General features: G+C 52.4%; 1 protein-coding gene across 1 annotated transcript in view; it reads left to right on the top strand.

Annotated features, from left to right (window-relative positions):
• Positions 1–15627, top strand: part of LOC311165841 (serine/threonine-protein kinase pim-1-like) — a gene marked incomplete at both ends in the record, with an annotated part of 246248 nt that extends 230621 nt beyond the window's left edge. Inside the window, 2 exons of the mRNA XM_084227341.1 lie at positions 13691–14057; positions 15512–15627. Of these exons, the coding sequence (XP_084083467.1) occupies positions 13691–14057; positions 15512–15627 (483 nt within the window). The remainder of the gene's footprint in view (positions 1–13690; positions 14058–15511) is intronic.
• Between the last annotated feature and the right edge of the window lie 325 nt (positions 15628–15952).

Raw genomic sequence — 15952 nt, 5'->3', positions numbered from 1 at the left:
TGACACTTGTCTGTGGCTCTGTGCAGGTGGCTGGGGCACCTTCCCTGGGCTGTGTGCAGAGGTGTCGAGGATTTCTTGAAGATTGAGGAGTTTTTGCGGGACAATGGCCATATTCAGCCAATGCACAATCCAGCCTGCTTGGGATAATGGACAATGGACACGTTCACAAACAATAATGGGCATATTCAGAAAATGGGGTTGGTATATCTTTGAAAAAGATACAAGAAGAAGAGTAATCAGGACTCAGCAAGTTTGTCAGTGAGCTTGGGAAAGTAAGAAAGAAGAAAGTTCTTGGGTGGGACAGAAAACCACAACCAGACACATGGAAAATTAGATGATCCAGTCAGCATCCTATCTTAAACGCATGAACAGCTAGGATAGCCAATCATGTATTAGGTAGAGATGCGTGGACAGTAGAGAATTATTATAAATATAGTCTTTTTAGGGATAACAAATTTGGCTTGACTGGGTCATATTGGTTATGGTGTGATGTCCCTGAACATCCGCATCCCGCTATTTTCCCCCGCAGTGAATGATGGAGAGCAGCTTGGGGAGCTCATCCACCAGCTCCCTCATCCGCCTGCAATGGATCCCATCTGCTCCCAGAGACACCTGTGAGCATCTGAGTGGCTCAGCAGGTCCCCAGCTGCTTCCTCCTGGATTACAGGGGGGCTGTTCTGCTCCCTGTCCCATCTACAGCTCAGGAGAACACTTGTCCTGAGGACAACTTGACGTTTTGTTGAAAACTGAGGCAAGGAAGGGGTTCAGTACCTCAGCCTATTCCTCAGCTTTAGTTACTGTATTCCTCCTCATATCCAATAAAGAATGGAGGTTGTACTTGTCCCTCCTTTTGCCATTAATGTATTTATGAAAACATTATTATCCTTCACAGAAGTGGTCAAGTTAAGCTCTAATGGACCTTTCATCTCTATAATTTTCTTTTTGAATGACCTAACAACATCCTTAAACATTTCATGAGTTCCCTCCCCCTCTGACCAAAGATGATGCATCCACTTTTTTTCTCTGAGTTCCTGGAAAAAGCTCCATGACCATCCAGGCCAGTCATTTTCCTTGCTAGCTCACTTTTTGGACCAGCAGGACAGGCTGTTGCTACTCCTCCAAAATTTCTTTCTTGAGATGTGTCCATCCTTCTTGTATCCCTTTGCTTTTAAGTGCTGATTCCCTTTAAAAAATCAGTACCTGATTTGGTATTCTCCAAGTCTCCATCATCAATAGGCCGAAGTCTGCTCTCTGTAACTCCAGTGTAAAAGATTTGTTGATGCCTCTCCTTTCACAGAAAATTTAGAAACTCAAAAATTTCCAGGTCACTGTGCCCCAAACAGCCTCTGACCAGCACTTCTCTGTTTGTGAGCAGCAGGAGACAGAGCTTTCCTTGGCAGAGGGAATTGCAGGAAACCTCTCCCAAGTGCAGCTTGGAAGGTTCAACCTAGAGCTGAGGAGAAAGCAAAGTCCCTGCCAGGGCAGAATGTTGGTGCTGGAGGTGTCCCAGCGTGAGGCTGGGCCATGGCCGGGCTCTGTGTGCCAGGAGCCGGCAGCGCTGGGTGCAGGGAGCCCAGGGAGGGCCCAGAAACGCTGGGTGAGAAATGCTGGGGCACAGCGAGATGGGCGAGTGCAGCCGGCCAGGGCAGAGGAGCAGCACGCCCAGGGGGCACAGCCTGCAGGACAGATGGCCGAGGGCTGGGCAGGGCTGGCAGGGCCACAGGCACCCAGGCCTTTGTGTCCTGGGCTCAAGCAGCGCCTCTGGAGCCCCACAGGAGGAACTTTCCTGGCAGGGGCTGCACTTCGGTTCTGCCTCGGCCTCCCTGGGGAGGCTGGCAGGGGCTGCAGGCTGATGGCGTTTGTCCTTGCTGCCCCTCACATCCCCCTGGCCCACAAAGAGCCCCGAGCCAGCCGGGAGGGACAGGCCCTGCTGGCCCAGGCTGGGCTCAGGGCTTGGCCTTTCTGCTCCCTGCAGCCAAGCCAGGCCTTGCTCAGCATTGCAGTGCCCTGCCCAGAGCCTTGGGCTCCCTGCACTCCTGGCCTCAAGGATCTGCTCTCAGCACTGCCTGGGCAGCCTTGGGCACTCCCTGCCCTCCCTGGGGCCCAGCCGTGCTCCAAGGCACTTGGAGTTTGGCTGCTGACTCCTTGAGCAGCTTCTTCATCCTTCTCTCGCTGCCTGAGGCTCCTGGAGCCAGCCCCAAAGCCACTGTGGGGCTGATTAAAATACAGAAAGCCCTCAGGAGCTCTTTGTCTCCCTTCCATTGTCTGTGAGTCTCCAGGGCTTGTGCAGGGATTGGAGTCAGCTTGGAGTTCCCTTCAGGAGGGAGATTCCAAAGTGCACCTCATGATATCTGGTTTTAGTCAAGGAAATTTTTTTTTTTTAAATTTTTCATTTCAGAGAAGAAGTGACAGAAGCATTCCCCAGGTGATCTTGATGCTGAATGTCTCCTGAGGAGGTCTGGGCACGGAGAAGAATGAGCCCCTTGCAGGCTGAGCCTGTTTGGACAAGCTGCTCCTCACCCCCAGCTTCACCGTGTCTGACATCGCCCACCTGGGACTGACATTGCAAAACATAAAAAAAATTAAGCATTTTCCCTTATAAATAAAATTTATTAATTAATAAAGTTATAATTTTATTATCCTAATTTGTGATACTATTTTCAATATTCCATTACATAATTTTTATATTTATATTAAAAAATCAGTACATTTTTAGCAACCAAGAAAATCATTGGTCATTGGTTCTAGGTAACACTATACGCTTCAATAAATAATTAATCTCTATTGGCTATTTATTTCTTCCTCTTTATGGTAACTAGTAATATTTGCAGTCCTTTTGGCATTAATTTTGTGAAAAATGCTTTTTTTATGATTGGCATTGCGCAAATAATAAAATGAATGTTGTATGTGTTGTGTTAGAAAGTAATGCTGTGTTAATTCTCTAGTGTAGTTTGTTAAATATGGTTTTAGGTTATAAAAAATGTTAAAAAACAAACTATGCTATGTAGGATACTTTTTTAAAGAAAGGACTTGCAATGAGATAGCAACCACAGGACACCTAAATCTTTCAGAGAAAAAGAACTTATTACCCTGTTATCAGAAGAAAGGAACTTCTTCCCGCCTCGAAGGCACTGTTAGGATTCAGAGGAAGAAGTTGACAATGACCAGACAGAATCCTGTGTTTGAATGGAATTTAAGCATCATGTCTGAAGTGTATGAATATGCAACAGGCTGCTGTTTTTAAGGGTTAATCCTTTGTTAACAGGTGTTATTTTTGGGCTTGGGCTGCCCAGAAAAATGTACCCGGACGTCTGTAACTCTTTGTTTCTATTGTCTCATATTGTCCTAATTCAAATTTTCCAATTTATTATTACTCTAATTGTATTACTATTTTTATAACCATTTTATTACTATTAAACTTTAAAGATTTTTAAAAAGAAGTGATTGGCTTTTTTCAACAATTTTTATCATCTTTTTCTCCCATAGGGTCGGGGGGGGGGGCTCTCTGGGGGCCCTGGAGACATTTCTGGGGCACATTTGGGGCAGTTTTGGGTCTGGGGAGGGAATTCAGAGAGAACTTGAGGCTCTGGAGGACACTTGGGGCAGCCGGGTGGGAACTTGGAGGGGCACTCAGGGATTCTGAGGGACAGTTCAGGGTCCGGGGCAGCACTTGGGGGTGCAGGGGGGCCCTTGGAGCTCAGGGAGGGGAATTTGGGGCCCTTCGGGGTCCGGGCGGGCCCTTGGGGGGCTCTGACGGGGCTCTCTGGGGCGCGGGGCATGATGGGAGTTGTAGTCCCAGAAGTGGTTGGAACACGATGTTTGGGGGTCCGGGAAGGCTCTTGGGGGACACTTTTGCATCCGAGCCACGACTTGAGGTCCTTGAGGGAACGTAAATGGTTCGGGAGCCCGTGAGGGGAGCTCGGGGAGGTCTAACCGGGCTCTTTAGGGCGCGGGGCAGAGCAGGAGTTTTAGGCACGAGACTGTGTTCTGAGGGCTCTGGGGTCGCGCGGGATGAGAGGAGATGAATTCCCAGAAGTGGCTGTGCCGAGCATCTTTGAGGTTGGGAGCACTCAGGGGTTCTGGGGATGCTTTTGGGGGGTCGCGAATGGGCGCTGAGGGGGCACTGAGGGATCCTGGAGGGTCTGGGGGACACTTATGGGAGAGATGGGGGCAGATCCCGGGATATGTGGAGTGCGGGGCATGATGGGCATTGTAGTCCTGCCTCCAATGAGGCTCAACCTGGCCGCGGGGCATGATGGGAGTTGTAAGCAAAAAGAAAAGATGGCGCTGACCCTAGGCACCGCCTCTGAGGCTCCGATCTCAGGCGCTGATTGGCTGTGGGCAGGGATTGAGGGCATTGGCAAATGGGAGGTGCTGGAGGCGGGAACAGCCCATTCAACCCCTCCAATCCCTCCCAGTACAGCCCCAGTAAATACCAGTACAGCCCAGTTCATCCCCAGTTCAACCCCAGTACAACCCCAGTACAGCCCAGTTAATCCCCAGTTCAACCCCAGTACAACCCCAGTACAGCCCAGTTCATCCCAAGTAGAACCCACTACAACCCCAGTGCCCCTCCAATCCCTCCCAGTACAGCCCAGTCCCTCCCAACACACCTGACTTCATTCCCAGTTCCCTCCCAATGTCATCCTCAGGATGCCCCAGTGTCCCCAGCCTTCTCCACAATCGCCCCAATGTCCCCAGTTCGCCCCCAGTTTGTCCCAGTATCCCCCAGTATCACTCATGGCTGAGGCTCTGCACGACCAGGCAGGCTCAATCCTGCTCCACCATGGGATCCCATGGGACAGGGCACGCTGGGATTTGCCACTACAGCTACCAAGTGTGTCCAGAGAAACTGCAAGGACAGGGTGACCTCTCTCAGTGGGACCCCTCTGTGCACAGGTACCCCCACTCCTGGGGTGGCTGTACCAGCTCCCCCAGGCACCTCCAGCCCGGGAAACCTGGAGCAAATGGAAACCACAAATTTGCAAATGCTGTCTGTGCCCGTAATGCAAAGAGAACTGCAGTGTGAAAAAGAAAATTTGTTTATTTTCAGAAGAACAGCAACAGGAATTTAGAACACTTTTACATTGTAAGAATATTTGTAACAACAACAATCCATAGAACATATATACATTTCGTAACAACAACAATCCATAGAACATACATACATTTTGTAACAACAACAATCCAGAGAACCTATATACATAAGAACATACCTAGCAAAAATATATGCAATGTATTTGCAGAAGTTGAAAAAAAGCCCTAAATCCTATATCCTGAAGACGACAAAAAATTGTAAAACGTATGTACAAAAGGGTGGCATCTCTATCTGGGATGTCCATTGGTCCTGGAAGAAAAGCAAGTGTCACTGCAGTCAGGCACAGAGGGCTCTTCCATGTGTCCCCAGGCTGGCACACGCTGGCCCAGCAGGACTCTGCTACCAGAACTGAGCCTGGCTGGGTCTGCGATGGAGCTTGTGCGGCCCAAAGCGAGCACAGGACCAGCTGGGGATGGCCTCCAGAATCCAGTGCACAGGGTGCCACGTCCCTGAGCAGAGACCAGCTCAGCCCCAGCCTGGCAGCAGGGGACCCACTCTACCTGTGGGGACCACATGCCTGTCCTGCTGCTGGCATTGCTCTTTATCCCAAGATCATGGCTTCTTCCTCATCTTTTTCATCAATGTCCATGTCCTCTATGTAGTCTTCCATTTCCACTTCCATCTCTTCTTCCAAATCCACATTCACATCAACTTCCATTTCCTCCTCTCCAGTCTCTTCTTCCTCCATTTCCACGTCCTCCACTGTATAAGTCACAATATCCACTTCCATCTCCTCCTCTGCAGTCTCTTCTTCCTCCATTTCCACATCCTCCACTGTATAAGTCTGCATATCCACCTCAATCTCCTCCTCTCTGTCGGTGACAGCCTGCAGAGGTGGCAGAACCTCAGAGTGGAGTCCCTGTCCCACACCAGGCCCACAGAGCTCCAGCCCACCCGGGCAGTTGGGGGTGTCCACCTCCATGGAATGCCACCATACCTTCCTCAGGACAAATGGGAGCATCCTGTAGGGATGGGTGTCAAAATCCAGGCACTAGTGAGCTTTCAGGACTGATGGGGGTGGCAGGGGCAGGTGACAAGGAGGGTGACAGCAGTGGGCAGGAGCAGAGTGAAGGGTGCACTGACACAACGGCCAACGGCTGTCTTGTGCTCTTTGCCGGGTGCTGGCAGTTCCATTTGGAACGGGGGAGGTGACATCACAGTTCCCAGGAGTCCAGGGCCAACCTGAAGTGGACAATGGAGATCATAGAATGATGGGATCCCTGAATGGTTGGGCTTGGAAGGGACTCTGAAGACCATCTTGTTCCAAGCTGAGCAATCTTTCCCCAGACCTTGGGGGAGCCCTGTTCCCAAGGATGGGGCATCCACAGCCTCTGTGCACAGCCTGGGCCACTGCCTCCACACCCTCAGTGTCAAACAGCAGCTTCCTTAGATCCAGCTTCAGTCAACCTCCTGCAGTTGAAAGCCATCCCCCTTGTCCTGTCCCCACAGGCCCTGTTGAACACTCTGTCCCCTTCTTCCCTGTGGGACCCTTCCAGTCCTGCAGAGCCACAGTGAGGCCCCCCCAGTGTCTCCTCTTTCCAGGCTGAGCATCCCCAGCCCCACTTGGACAGCAGTCAGTTATATCAGGGGCAGTCAAGGCTGAAGGGTAGCAAAGAGCATCAGGAACTGAGAGATGGAAGCTTTAGGCCCAGGTTTGCCTCTAAATGTACAAAATTAATTACAAAGGAGGGGAAGATGGTCAGATACTGGCTCTGTTCTAACTGGGGATTTTTTTCTTTTTCTTCTTTTATGTCATGCTGACCCAGGTTTTTCTGTTTGAAAGGAAGCTTGGCACAATGTCCACTGTCTTCTCCATTTGTGAAACAATGAGCAGAGTCTGGACAGGCTGATGATGCAGAGCAAAACCTGCAAATATACTGGTGATCCTGAGCCTGGGGATGCAGCTAAACCCAGCCAAAAGGAATTTCTAGAAAGATGAGGAAGAAGCCATGATCTTGGGATAAAGAGCAATGCCAGCAGCAGGACAGGCACGTGGTCCCCACAGGCAGAGTGGGTCCCCTGCTGCCAGGCTGGGGCTGGGCTGGTCTCTGCTCAGGGACGTGGCACCCTGTGCACTGGATTCTGGAGGCCATCCCCAGCTGGTCCTGTGCTCGCTTTGGGCCGCACAAGCTCCATCCCAGACCCAGCCAGGCTCAGTTCTGGTAGCAGAGTCCTGCTGGGCCAGCCTGTGCCAGCCTGGGGACACATGGAAGAGCCCTCTGTGCCTGACTGCAGTGACCATGGCACTTGCTTTTCTTCCAGGACCGATGGACATCCCGGATAGAGATGCCACCCTTTTGTACATACGTTTTACAATTTTTTGTCGTCTTCAGGATATAGGATGTGGGGCTTTTTTTCAACTTCTGCAAATACATTGCATTTTTTTTTCTAGATATGTTCTTACGTGTATAGGTTCTCTGGATTGTTGTTGTTACGAAATGTATATATGTTCTATGGATTGTTGTTGTTACAAATATTCTTACAATGTAAAAATGTTCTGTATTCTTGTTGCTGTTCTTCTGAAAATAAACAAATTTTCTTTTTCACACCGCAGTTCTCTTTGCATTTTTGGGGAGGGGAAAGCATCCAATCCCTCAGCTCCAGGTTCACACTTGTACAGTCACCTGCAAACCCAGAGGCCAGTGGCTATTTCTGTCTGTGGGATTTGCACACTGGAGCTTTGATTTTGAAAGTTTGGGCAGCCTGGCTGCTCAGGGAGGGATCTCTCTGCCTTGAGGGTCTCTGAGCTCTCTCCTCTGCGTGAGGGGCTCAAATCTGTTCTTTCCTCACCTCCTGATCTGCAGGTTTCTTGGTGGAGGCTTTTGCAGACAGGAGAGCATGGCAGGAGGGCTGGAATGAAACAGTTATGTCTGGAGTCTGGCTTTAGGTAGTTGATTCTTCCTTTAGCTGCTGAGCCTTAAAATTTTTAAACTCCTCGTCATCTCCTCAGTGTGGGACTGAGACAACACTGAGCTTCTGGGCTTTTCCTGTGTTAGCAGAACAAACTATTGCACTTCTAAACTGTGCACATCAGCACTAACTGTTATAAATGAGAAGCTTGACTAGGCCAATATTCAAGCAACAATCCATGTATTAATTAATATGGTAAAGTATGAGAAAAATAGCACTGGGTACAGTGGAAGAAGTTTGCCCTCCAACTGCATACTGATATTTGGGCTTACAGGTATTTATAGGGGTACTCAGAAGCTTTCTCAGCAGTTTCTACTCCAATTTTTTTTGCTCATCAGCAATTTCTATTCCCATTTTTTACATCAAAATTCTATACACAATTGTGATTTAGTTTTTCTTCAGGATGCGTCCCAAAAAGGAGGATCCCCAGATGGTGTTGGTAGTTTCCGAGATGTTGGTCCAGTTTCTGCAAGAATAAAGACGAATCCCATCTGGTGAAGTCCAGCTCCCCAGACGTGGGCCCACCTTTTTAATTAAAATGACTATAAATCTCATAATAGTGATGTCCAGCTTCACTTGGTCACAATTATGAATCCTTGAGATGATGTTCATCTTCCTTTCTCAAGCTGTTTTTCTCGGTTTTGTTAAGGTGTGAGATAAGCATATTTCCTTTATATATATTCCAAAGCTGTAGTTTCAAAGATTCAAGCAATATTCTAAAATTATACTTCAAAACGTTTTTTTTTGGAGCACTCTTTAATGCCTGACTACAAGCAAAAAGCAACATCTTTAATGCTTTAATTCAAATGCTCCTAAATCAATCAAGGTTAAGTGCAAACAAAAGACAGGTTCAAAGGCCTTCTTCCATGCTTGACTTTCCGCAGTTATTGTTAGAATTCGCAGCTGTCCCATGGTCGGTGTGCACACACATCGCAATCCCAAATACACACATTGCCTGTCTGTACCTGACACCAAACACAGCTTTGTATTTCACATAACCTGAGGCTTCACCCCACTCATTACAGACATGAGGGGGGAGCTGCTTATACTGCTCATCTCTGCCCCTGGAAGAGAGGCATTCAAAGAATGAGATGCCCCATAGGATTCTGGTTGTGTGCTTTCCTCAAAAACATGGTGAGATTAGGTGTGTAGGACTCATTTCTTCAGAAGGGCAGGAGAAACCTCTGAAGGCCTCCCCTAAAGGGCCTCCTTACCCAGCAGTCTGACACAGATTTGCTTCTGAAGAGCTTTGTAATTTGTCCTTATTATGCTCTATCTGTGATTTAATGAAAGCCTCTTTCTCTACTGTAATTGAGCTCTTCATCTCATCTGAAAAGCAGAGCACAAGCCTTTCAGAGATGGTGTATGAGTAACAGCCTGTTTGTGTTTCCTCTGCTGTGGTGCTGCTCATGGAGCTGCTCACTCCTCATTTAAAAGCAGAAAATAAACAGATTTCTCTGAGTCAAAAATACATCAGTGATGCCACAAAGAGTAGGTTTGAACAGAAAACTCTTCCACTGCCCAACTGAGCAAGCAAGATCTTCCCTGGTTCTGCAAAGAATATGAAGAAGGGAGTTTTCCTTAGGGAGCACCTGAGGCCCCATACAGGTGATGCTCAGAAAGTGGCACCTGGGCATGGCAGCTGTCAGCTAAACAATTGGCTCTGGGCAGGTAAGAGTTGGCAGGAGGTAAGAGTGGAAAGTCAAAACAACAGCATGCGGAGAAACTTGTAAGAGGAATAATGACCTCAGTGAAAACCCCTCCATCTTAAAGATTCAAAAAGCATTTTTACAAAAACCCCCCAAAATCTCCTGATTTTGATCAGTCTGATCTTCCTAATAAGCATTTTGCAATCAGAATTAGGAGTTGAGAGGCACTCAAGAAGGCTCAGCAGAGGATTTTTCATTGGGACCTTAATACATATCTTTTACTGTGCTGTAGTTTGGAAGGAGGCCCCGAGCTCCAGCTGCAGCCTGGGGAGACCCTGTAGACAGAAACACTCCCCACAGCTGCTGTGGCACTGACCCAGAACCAGAATCTGGAGGGAACCGTGTCAAATACTTCCCACTAGAAAACACTTGAAGCTTGATCCACACTTCTCAGTTCAGAGCACAGGCAGTGCCAGGAGTCACCAGTTTGCTGCTGCTCTGTGCAGAACTGGTGGCTGTCAGTGGCAGAGCTGTGGGGTGAACAGGCTGATGGCTTTTTGAGGCACACAGAACCTTCCATCTCTACTGCCCTGTCCCCAGGAGAGAGTGGATTTTCCTGGAGAAATACCTGGAGAGTGGGAAGGATGAAGAGAAAATCATTCCCTGCCAGTGGATGCTGTGCTTGTTGCAAACACAGGAGTTGCATCTGGTAGGAGTCCTTGCTGCCAATCCACAGGGATTCCAGGCTGAGATCAGCTCAGCTCTGTCATTTGCCAGGAGATTGAAGATCAGACTTTGCACCACACTCCCAGAGCTGCCCTGACCCAGCCAATAGAGCAAGAAAGGATCAGGATTGGGTTCCAGCGCTGTTTTCAGCACTGTTTTATTCACCCTGAGGGGACAGCAGGAGGCTGCTGGTGCCTTTGCCTTGGGAATTGGAGATCATGGCTGCTCTTGTCCCTCTTCTGCTTGCCACTTGAATTTTACCTGTAAAAGGGCAACTGCCTTTTTCGATCAGTGCTTCCCAGAGTGCTTTCATGACAGGGAACTTTTGTTGCAGGCACCATGATGAGCAGATCTTGAATACTCACAAAGCCCTGAGCACAAGGTGAAGGAGAATTAAAGCCTCACAGGCCACATTTGCAGTGCACAAACACAGCCCTGTTGCTGCTGCTGAAATAGAATCAACTGACAGAGGCCATCACAGAAATTGCCTCTCAAGTGTCAAATCAAATGAAAAAATCCACCAGGAGGAAGAAAAACCAGAACTTCTTGACTCCCTTCCTTGTTTCTTCCGAGCAGCAGCAGCAGCAAATGGAGATGCCCAGAGGTATTCCCAGCTGCTGCTGATCCCAGCTGGAGCCCAGCCTGCTGCCCAGTCCCAGCGGGAAGCTGAGCCCAGCCCGGGCAGCTCCCGCAGTGTCGGGAGCTCAGCGCACGCGGGGCCAGGCCCAGAGCCCCGGGCACGGCCGCCCATTGCGGGGCAGCGGCGCAGATGGAATGTCCTGCGGCCCAAACCACCTGCTCCTGCCACACAGAGCCAGCCTTCTCCCCCTCCTCCTCCTCCTCTCCCAGCACGCCACAAATTCCAGCTCGCAGGAGGCTGCCCCAGAGAGGGCTCAGGCTCCTGCTTCAGCCTCAGGCTCCCTGCAGAGGAACAGGGCATCTTTCAGGCACTTCCACAAGCTCAGGGTTCCCATTTCACGGGGAATCTGGGCTGAAAATGGCCTTGTTAAGAAGGAAAATAGCAGAGGGAATGGATTGGAAATTATTAGGAAAAATGACCCTTCTTACAGACAAAGTTCACCAGATCATTCCCTGCATTTCTCCTTTACAGATTCTTTCACTCATCTCCTGAGAGGTCCAGTTGTTCTGCTGCTTTCCATGAACTGATTTTTATCAGTGCATGAGATGTAGAAGCAGCGGAACTGGAAAAAAAACAAACTCCCTCTGTCAGACCATTTTCATCTTCTAGATCACTTTCAAGGTGTCCATGGGGATGATGGAATGATTATCACACAGCTCTCCATTTCTGGCTGCAAGCTCTGGAGATTCTCTCTCGGCATTCAGTCAGGCTTGCATTCCCTAACAATTCCTGGGAGCCCGTCATGGTTTCTTAGGGTAGAACAATAACAATGAAAACCTGACCAATGGCACAACAGCCCAGCCCACAAGGAAAAGAAAGAACAAGTTGTAAAGTTCTCAAACCTTAGTCTTTCTTTGCTGAAAGAGTCGTGCTGCACGCACGGTGTGGAAAGCCAAGAGAAGCTGCAGTTGGTGGCACATCTTGTGACAGAAGCTGCACCTCGTTCTCCAGGAAAGGTTCTTGGAAAGAGCAAACAGGACTGAGGAGAAGATGATGGGAAAACTGAAACAGCTTGTAAGAAATGAAATTAAAATGGGGAGAACAAATCCAAGACATTTTACTGTATTTATTTTTATGCTCCCCTTTTCCATCTTGCACAAATTCTCCATCCCATTAATTCCAAATGGATGTCACCTCAAAGATCCATGACTTAGCATGTTTTAGACACTGTCAAATACCATGAGCTACACACACTTTGCCTTCCCCTGGTTTTCTTGGAGAGCAATGCTGGAGAGGTAAGTGCAGTTGTGGGTCAGGTACAAATTCTGCATTCAGGGAATGAGTTCCGATAGTGTTTGACTCTCAGCAGGGACAATGCACAGCAGCGACCGAGGGGATTCCTGTGCCGCTGTGCAGGAGTGCAGACTCTGGGTCTGGGCTGAACACGGCAAAGTTCCCGTGTTTGGACAGGCTCAGGGGCTGCCCCTGGGGAGCGTTGGGCTCGGCGCGGGGGTGAGCAGGCAACGGACAAACGGACACGGGGAAAAACGGCCCCGGTGCTTCAGTTGCAGCAGCAGCAGCGGCGGCGGCGGCAGCAGCAGCAGCAGCAGCGATAGCAGCGACATTTTAGATTCTTGCTTGTCCTCTCCTCTCCTCTCCCGCAGTCCCGCACCCTCTCCCGGTCTCCCTTCCCCGGCGGCCCCTCCTCTCCCAGTTTCTCTCTCTCCGTGCCCGGCCGGGCCATGCCCCCGGCCGGCCCCCGGCCCCGGGCGGGGCTGCCCCGGCCCCAGCCCCGGGCGTCCCGCCGCGGTCTCGCCTCCGGCCGGCTCTGGCCGTACTGGCGGTGGCGCTGCTGGGCGGGCATCAGTTCCTGGGGCTGGGGCGGCATCGCCTCCCTTTGGCTCCGCCTGGCCCGAGCCCGAGCCCGAGCCCGGCCCCGGCCCCGGCCCCGGCCCCAGCCCCGGCCCCATCACCGGCCCCGACCCCGGCCCCGGCCCCGGCCCCGACCACGGTTCCTGCCGCGGCCTGCGGAGGACACAGGCGTCGCGGCCGCTCCCGCCGCCTCCGCTGCGGCTTGCCCGGCCCGAGCTCCGCCGCTCGGCAGTGCGGCCGCCGGCCCCGAGCCGCCGCTGTCCTGTTGCAGGGAGCGAACGCCCGGGGATGGCCGGCCCGGGGCCCTTGAGGGGCGCTCGGGGGCCGTTGCCGGCCCCGGGCCGAGCGCTGCCAGCCGCGTCCCGCCGGCAGGGAAGGCGCAGCAGGGCCTGAAGGAGCAGTACCGGCTGGGCTCGCTGCTGGGGCGGGGCGGCTTCGGCAGCGTCTTCGCGGCCACGCGTCTCTCGGACGGCGCCCCGGTGAGCGGCGGGGCCGGCGGCGGGCGCAGGAGAAGGGGGGGACGAGGAGGAGGAAGAGGGCAGAGGATGGGGCTGGGCAGCGCGGACGGCGAGCTGAACCCGCTGCTTCCCTTGGCTTGCAGGTGGCCATCAAAAGGGTGCCACGTTACTGCGTCCGGCATTGGGACGAGCTGGTGAGTGAGCGGGGCCAGCGGGAGAAGCCGGGCCGTGCCGGGCGGGGATGAGGCGAGGCCCGGCAGGGTTGGAGCCACCAGGACGCCTGGAGGGAGAGCGGGCGTGGGGCCAGTGCAGGGCGCAGAGCATCCCGGGCTGGCTGAGGCTTGCCGAGCCCCGGCACGGCATCAGCCCCACTGAGGGCATCGTGCTCCTCCCGCAGCCCGACGGCACCAGCGCACCCCTGGAGATCGTGCTTCTATCCAAGGTGTCTAGTGGATTCCCTGGTGTGGTCCAGCTGCTGGAATGGCGTGAGCTCCCCAACGACATCCTGATGGTGATGGAGCGGCCGGAGCGCTCTCAGGACCTGAAGCATTTCATTCGGGCACGGGGGTTCCTGCCCGAGGAGGTGGCGCGGGAGCTGTTCCGCCAGGTGCTGGAGGCCGTGCGGCACTGCACCAGCTGCGGGGTCCTGCACAGAGACATAAAACCAGAGAACATCCTGATTGACCTGGCCACAGGGCAGGCCAAATTGATTGACTTTGGCTGTGGCACCTACCTTCAAGACACAGCCTACATTCACTTTGCAGGTGAGCCCATGCAGGGGTGTGCTCCTGGTCCCAGCATCTCATGGCCCAACATCTCACAGCCCAAGCTGGGTGTGGCACCGGGGATTCTCCCTTTTGCTGCCCTTCATAGCTCTGAGTCTTCGGCTAAGTTGCTTTTGAGCATGGCTGAGTGGGAAGCCAGCTTCCAGCCCTGCTGGCAGCCTTTGCCCACCACTCTGCCCAGGACTGGGGCTGGGGCTGGGGCAGCCGGCAACAAAAAAACCCGTGGGTGGGGGTAGCAGAGAGGGTTTGCCAGAACCTGTGCCCCAGCCAGTTTTGTGTGCAGGTGAGAAAGGGCTTTTGACTGCTCAACTCACCTGGTTTGTCTTGGGTTCATAATGTTTCTTGGGGCAATGCAGGCAGGGAGGATGAAGGCATGGTTTTTCCCCAGCACTAAGTGGGTTTTTCCTTGTCATGGTTGGACCTTGCCAAGGCTTCTGCTGCCCTCTAGCAACACCAGTGGATTCCTTTCCAACCTGAAGTCTGTACACAAGTCCCAGGTGCTGGCGAGAGGGCAGCGGTCACCCCGTGTGTCACTGGGGCAGCCCCCACAGGCCCAGGGAGGGTGGGGCCAGGCTCTGGGAGCAGCATCCCCCTGCTGAACTCCATCTGTATTCCATAGGAACACGGTCATACAGCCCCCCAGAATGGACCCACTTTGGCTGGTACTATGGCAAGCCAGCTACCATCTGGTCTCTGGGCATCCTGCTGCACCACATGGTCTGCGGGGAGCACCCCTTCAGGACTGGAAAGAAGATCAGCTGGGACCATCAGCTCTCACTGCCACAAAGGCTCTCTCAAGGTGGATCCTCATCTCTGGGCACGGGGGGAATACCAGTGCTGGGAGACAGCAGCAGGCTCGTGAGCATCCCGCTCTGGCAGCTCCTGAGGAGGTGGCACATGTCCTGCTCTCCTGCTCTCCTCCAAAACAGGAAATGGATGGGAAAGTTTAGGCCCAGCTCTGAGCACATCCAGCATGGCCTGGGCACGGGAACAGTGGGGCAAAGCCAACAGGAGCCTTCTCCAAGTGACCAGCGGTTTCTGGTTTCTCTGCTCAGAGTGCCAAGATCTGATCAGGTGGTGTTTATCCATGCTGGACGTGGAAAGGCCCTCCTTAGAAGAGCTGCTCTGTGATCCTTGGATGCAGGATATTCATCTGCTCTAGAAGAAGGGAGAGAGCCACAGGCACACTGTGATGCAGGGCCCTGGTAAGTTCCAGCTCCACACATGCCTTGGCCATGAGAAGCAAAGGAACCCAGACTTTTTTGTTCTGCCTGTGTCACTTCCCAGGGCTCATCAGATGGGAGCACACAGCCCTTGTGCTGGAGCTGAGCTCTTCTGCCTAGCACCGGTAGCACAACAACTGGATTTGGTTGTCCTGGTTCCATGACAGCTGGGGCCCTGGGCAGAACCCTGAGAGCCTGGTCTCACCCCAGGGAAGGAGAAGGAGCCCCTCGAGAAGCTGTACCAGGTGGGGCTGTGGCTGCTGGAGACAACGAGGACGACATCAAGGATGGCAACCTCTTCCTGCACCTGGCCACTGGCCATCTGAAGATGATGAACTTCAATTCTGGCACATTCTCCAAAGCCAGGTTTCACAGTGAAATTGCAGATGAGTCCACACGGAGGGGGATGCTCCCAGATTCGGGCATTGCACAGCCTGGCCAGGAACCAAAGGTTTCCCCTTTGCTGGGGCAGATGCAGCTGATCATTCATTCGGCTGCCCAGCTGCTTTTGGCAGGGCTGGGGGAATGGGCTGGGCTGGGTATGAAATGGGAGTGGGCTCCTGGCCCTGCCAACAGCCCCCAGCACCCACCGTGCCCCGGGCTGGGGTTGGGGCAGCCAGCCCGACACAAACAAACCCCATGGCAGGAGCA

The sequence above is a fragment of the Fringilla coelebs genome (genome assembly GCF_963513975.1).
Source record: "Fringilla coelebs genome assembly, contig: SCAFFOLD_30, whole genome shotgun sequence".
NCBI classification, from domain to species: Eukaryota; Metazoa; Chordata; class Aves; order Passeriformes; family Fringillidae; genus Fringilla; species Fringilla coelebs.
The sequence above is the reverse complement of the archived record's forward strand: the minus strand, read 5'-3'. Positions and strand labels throughout refer to the sequence as shown.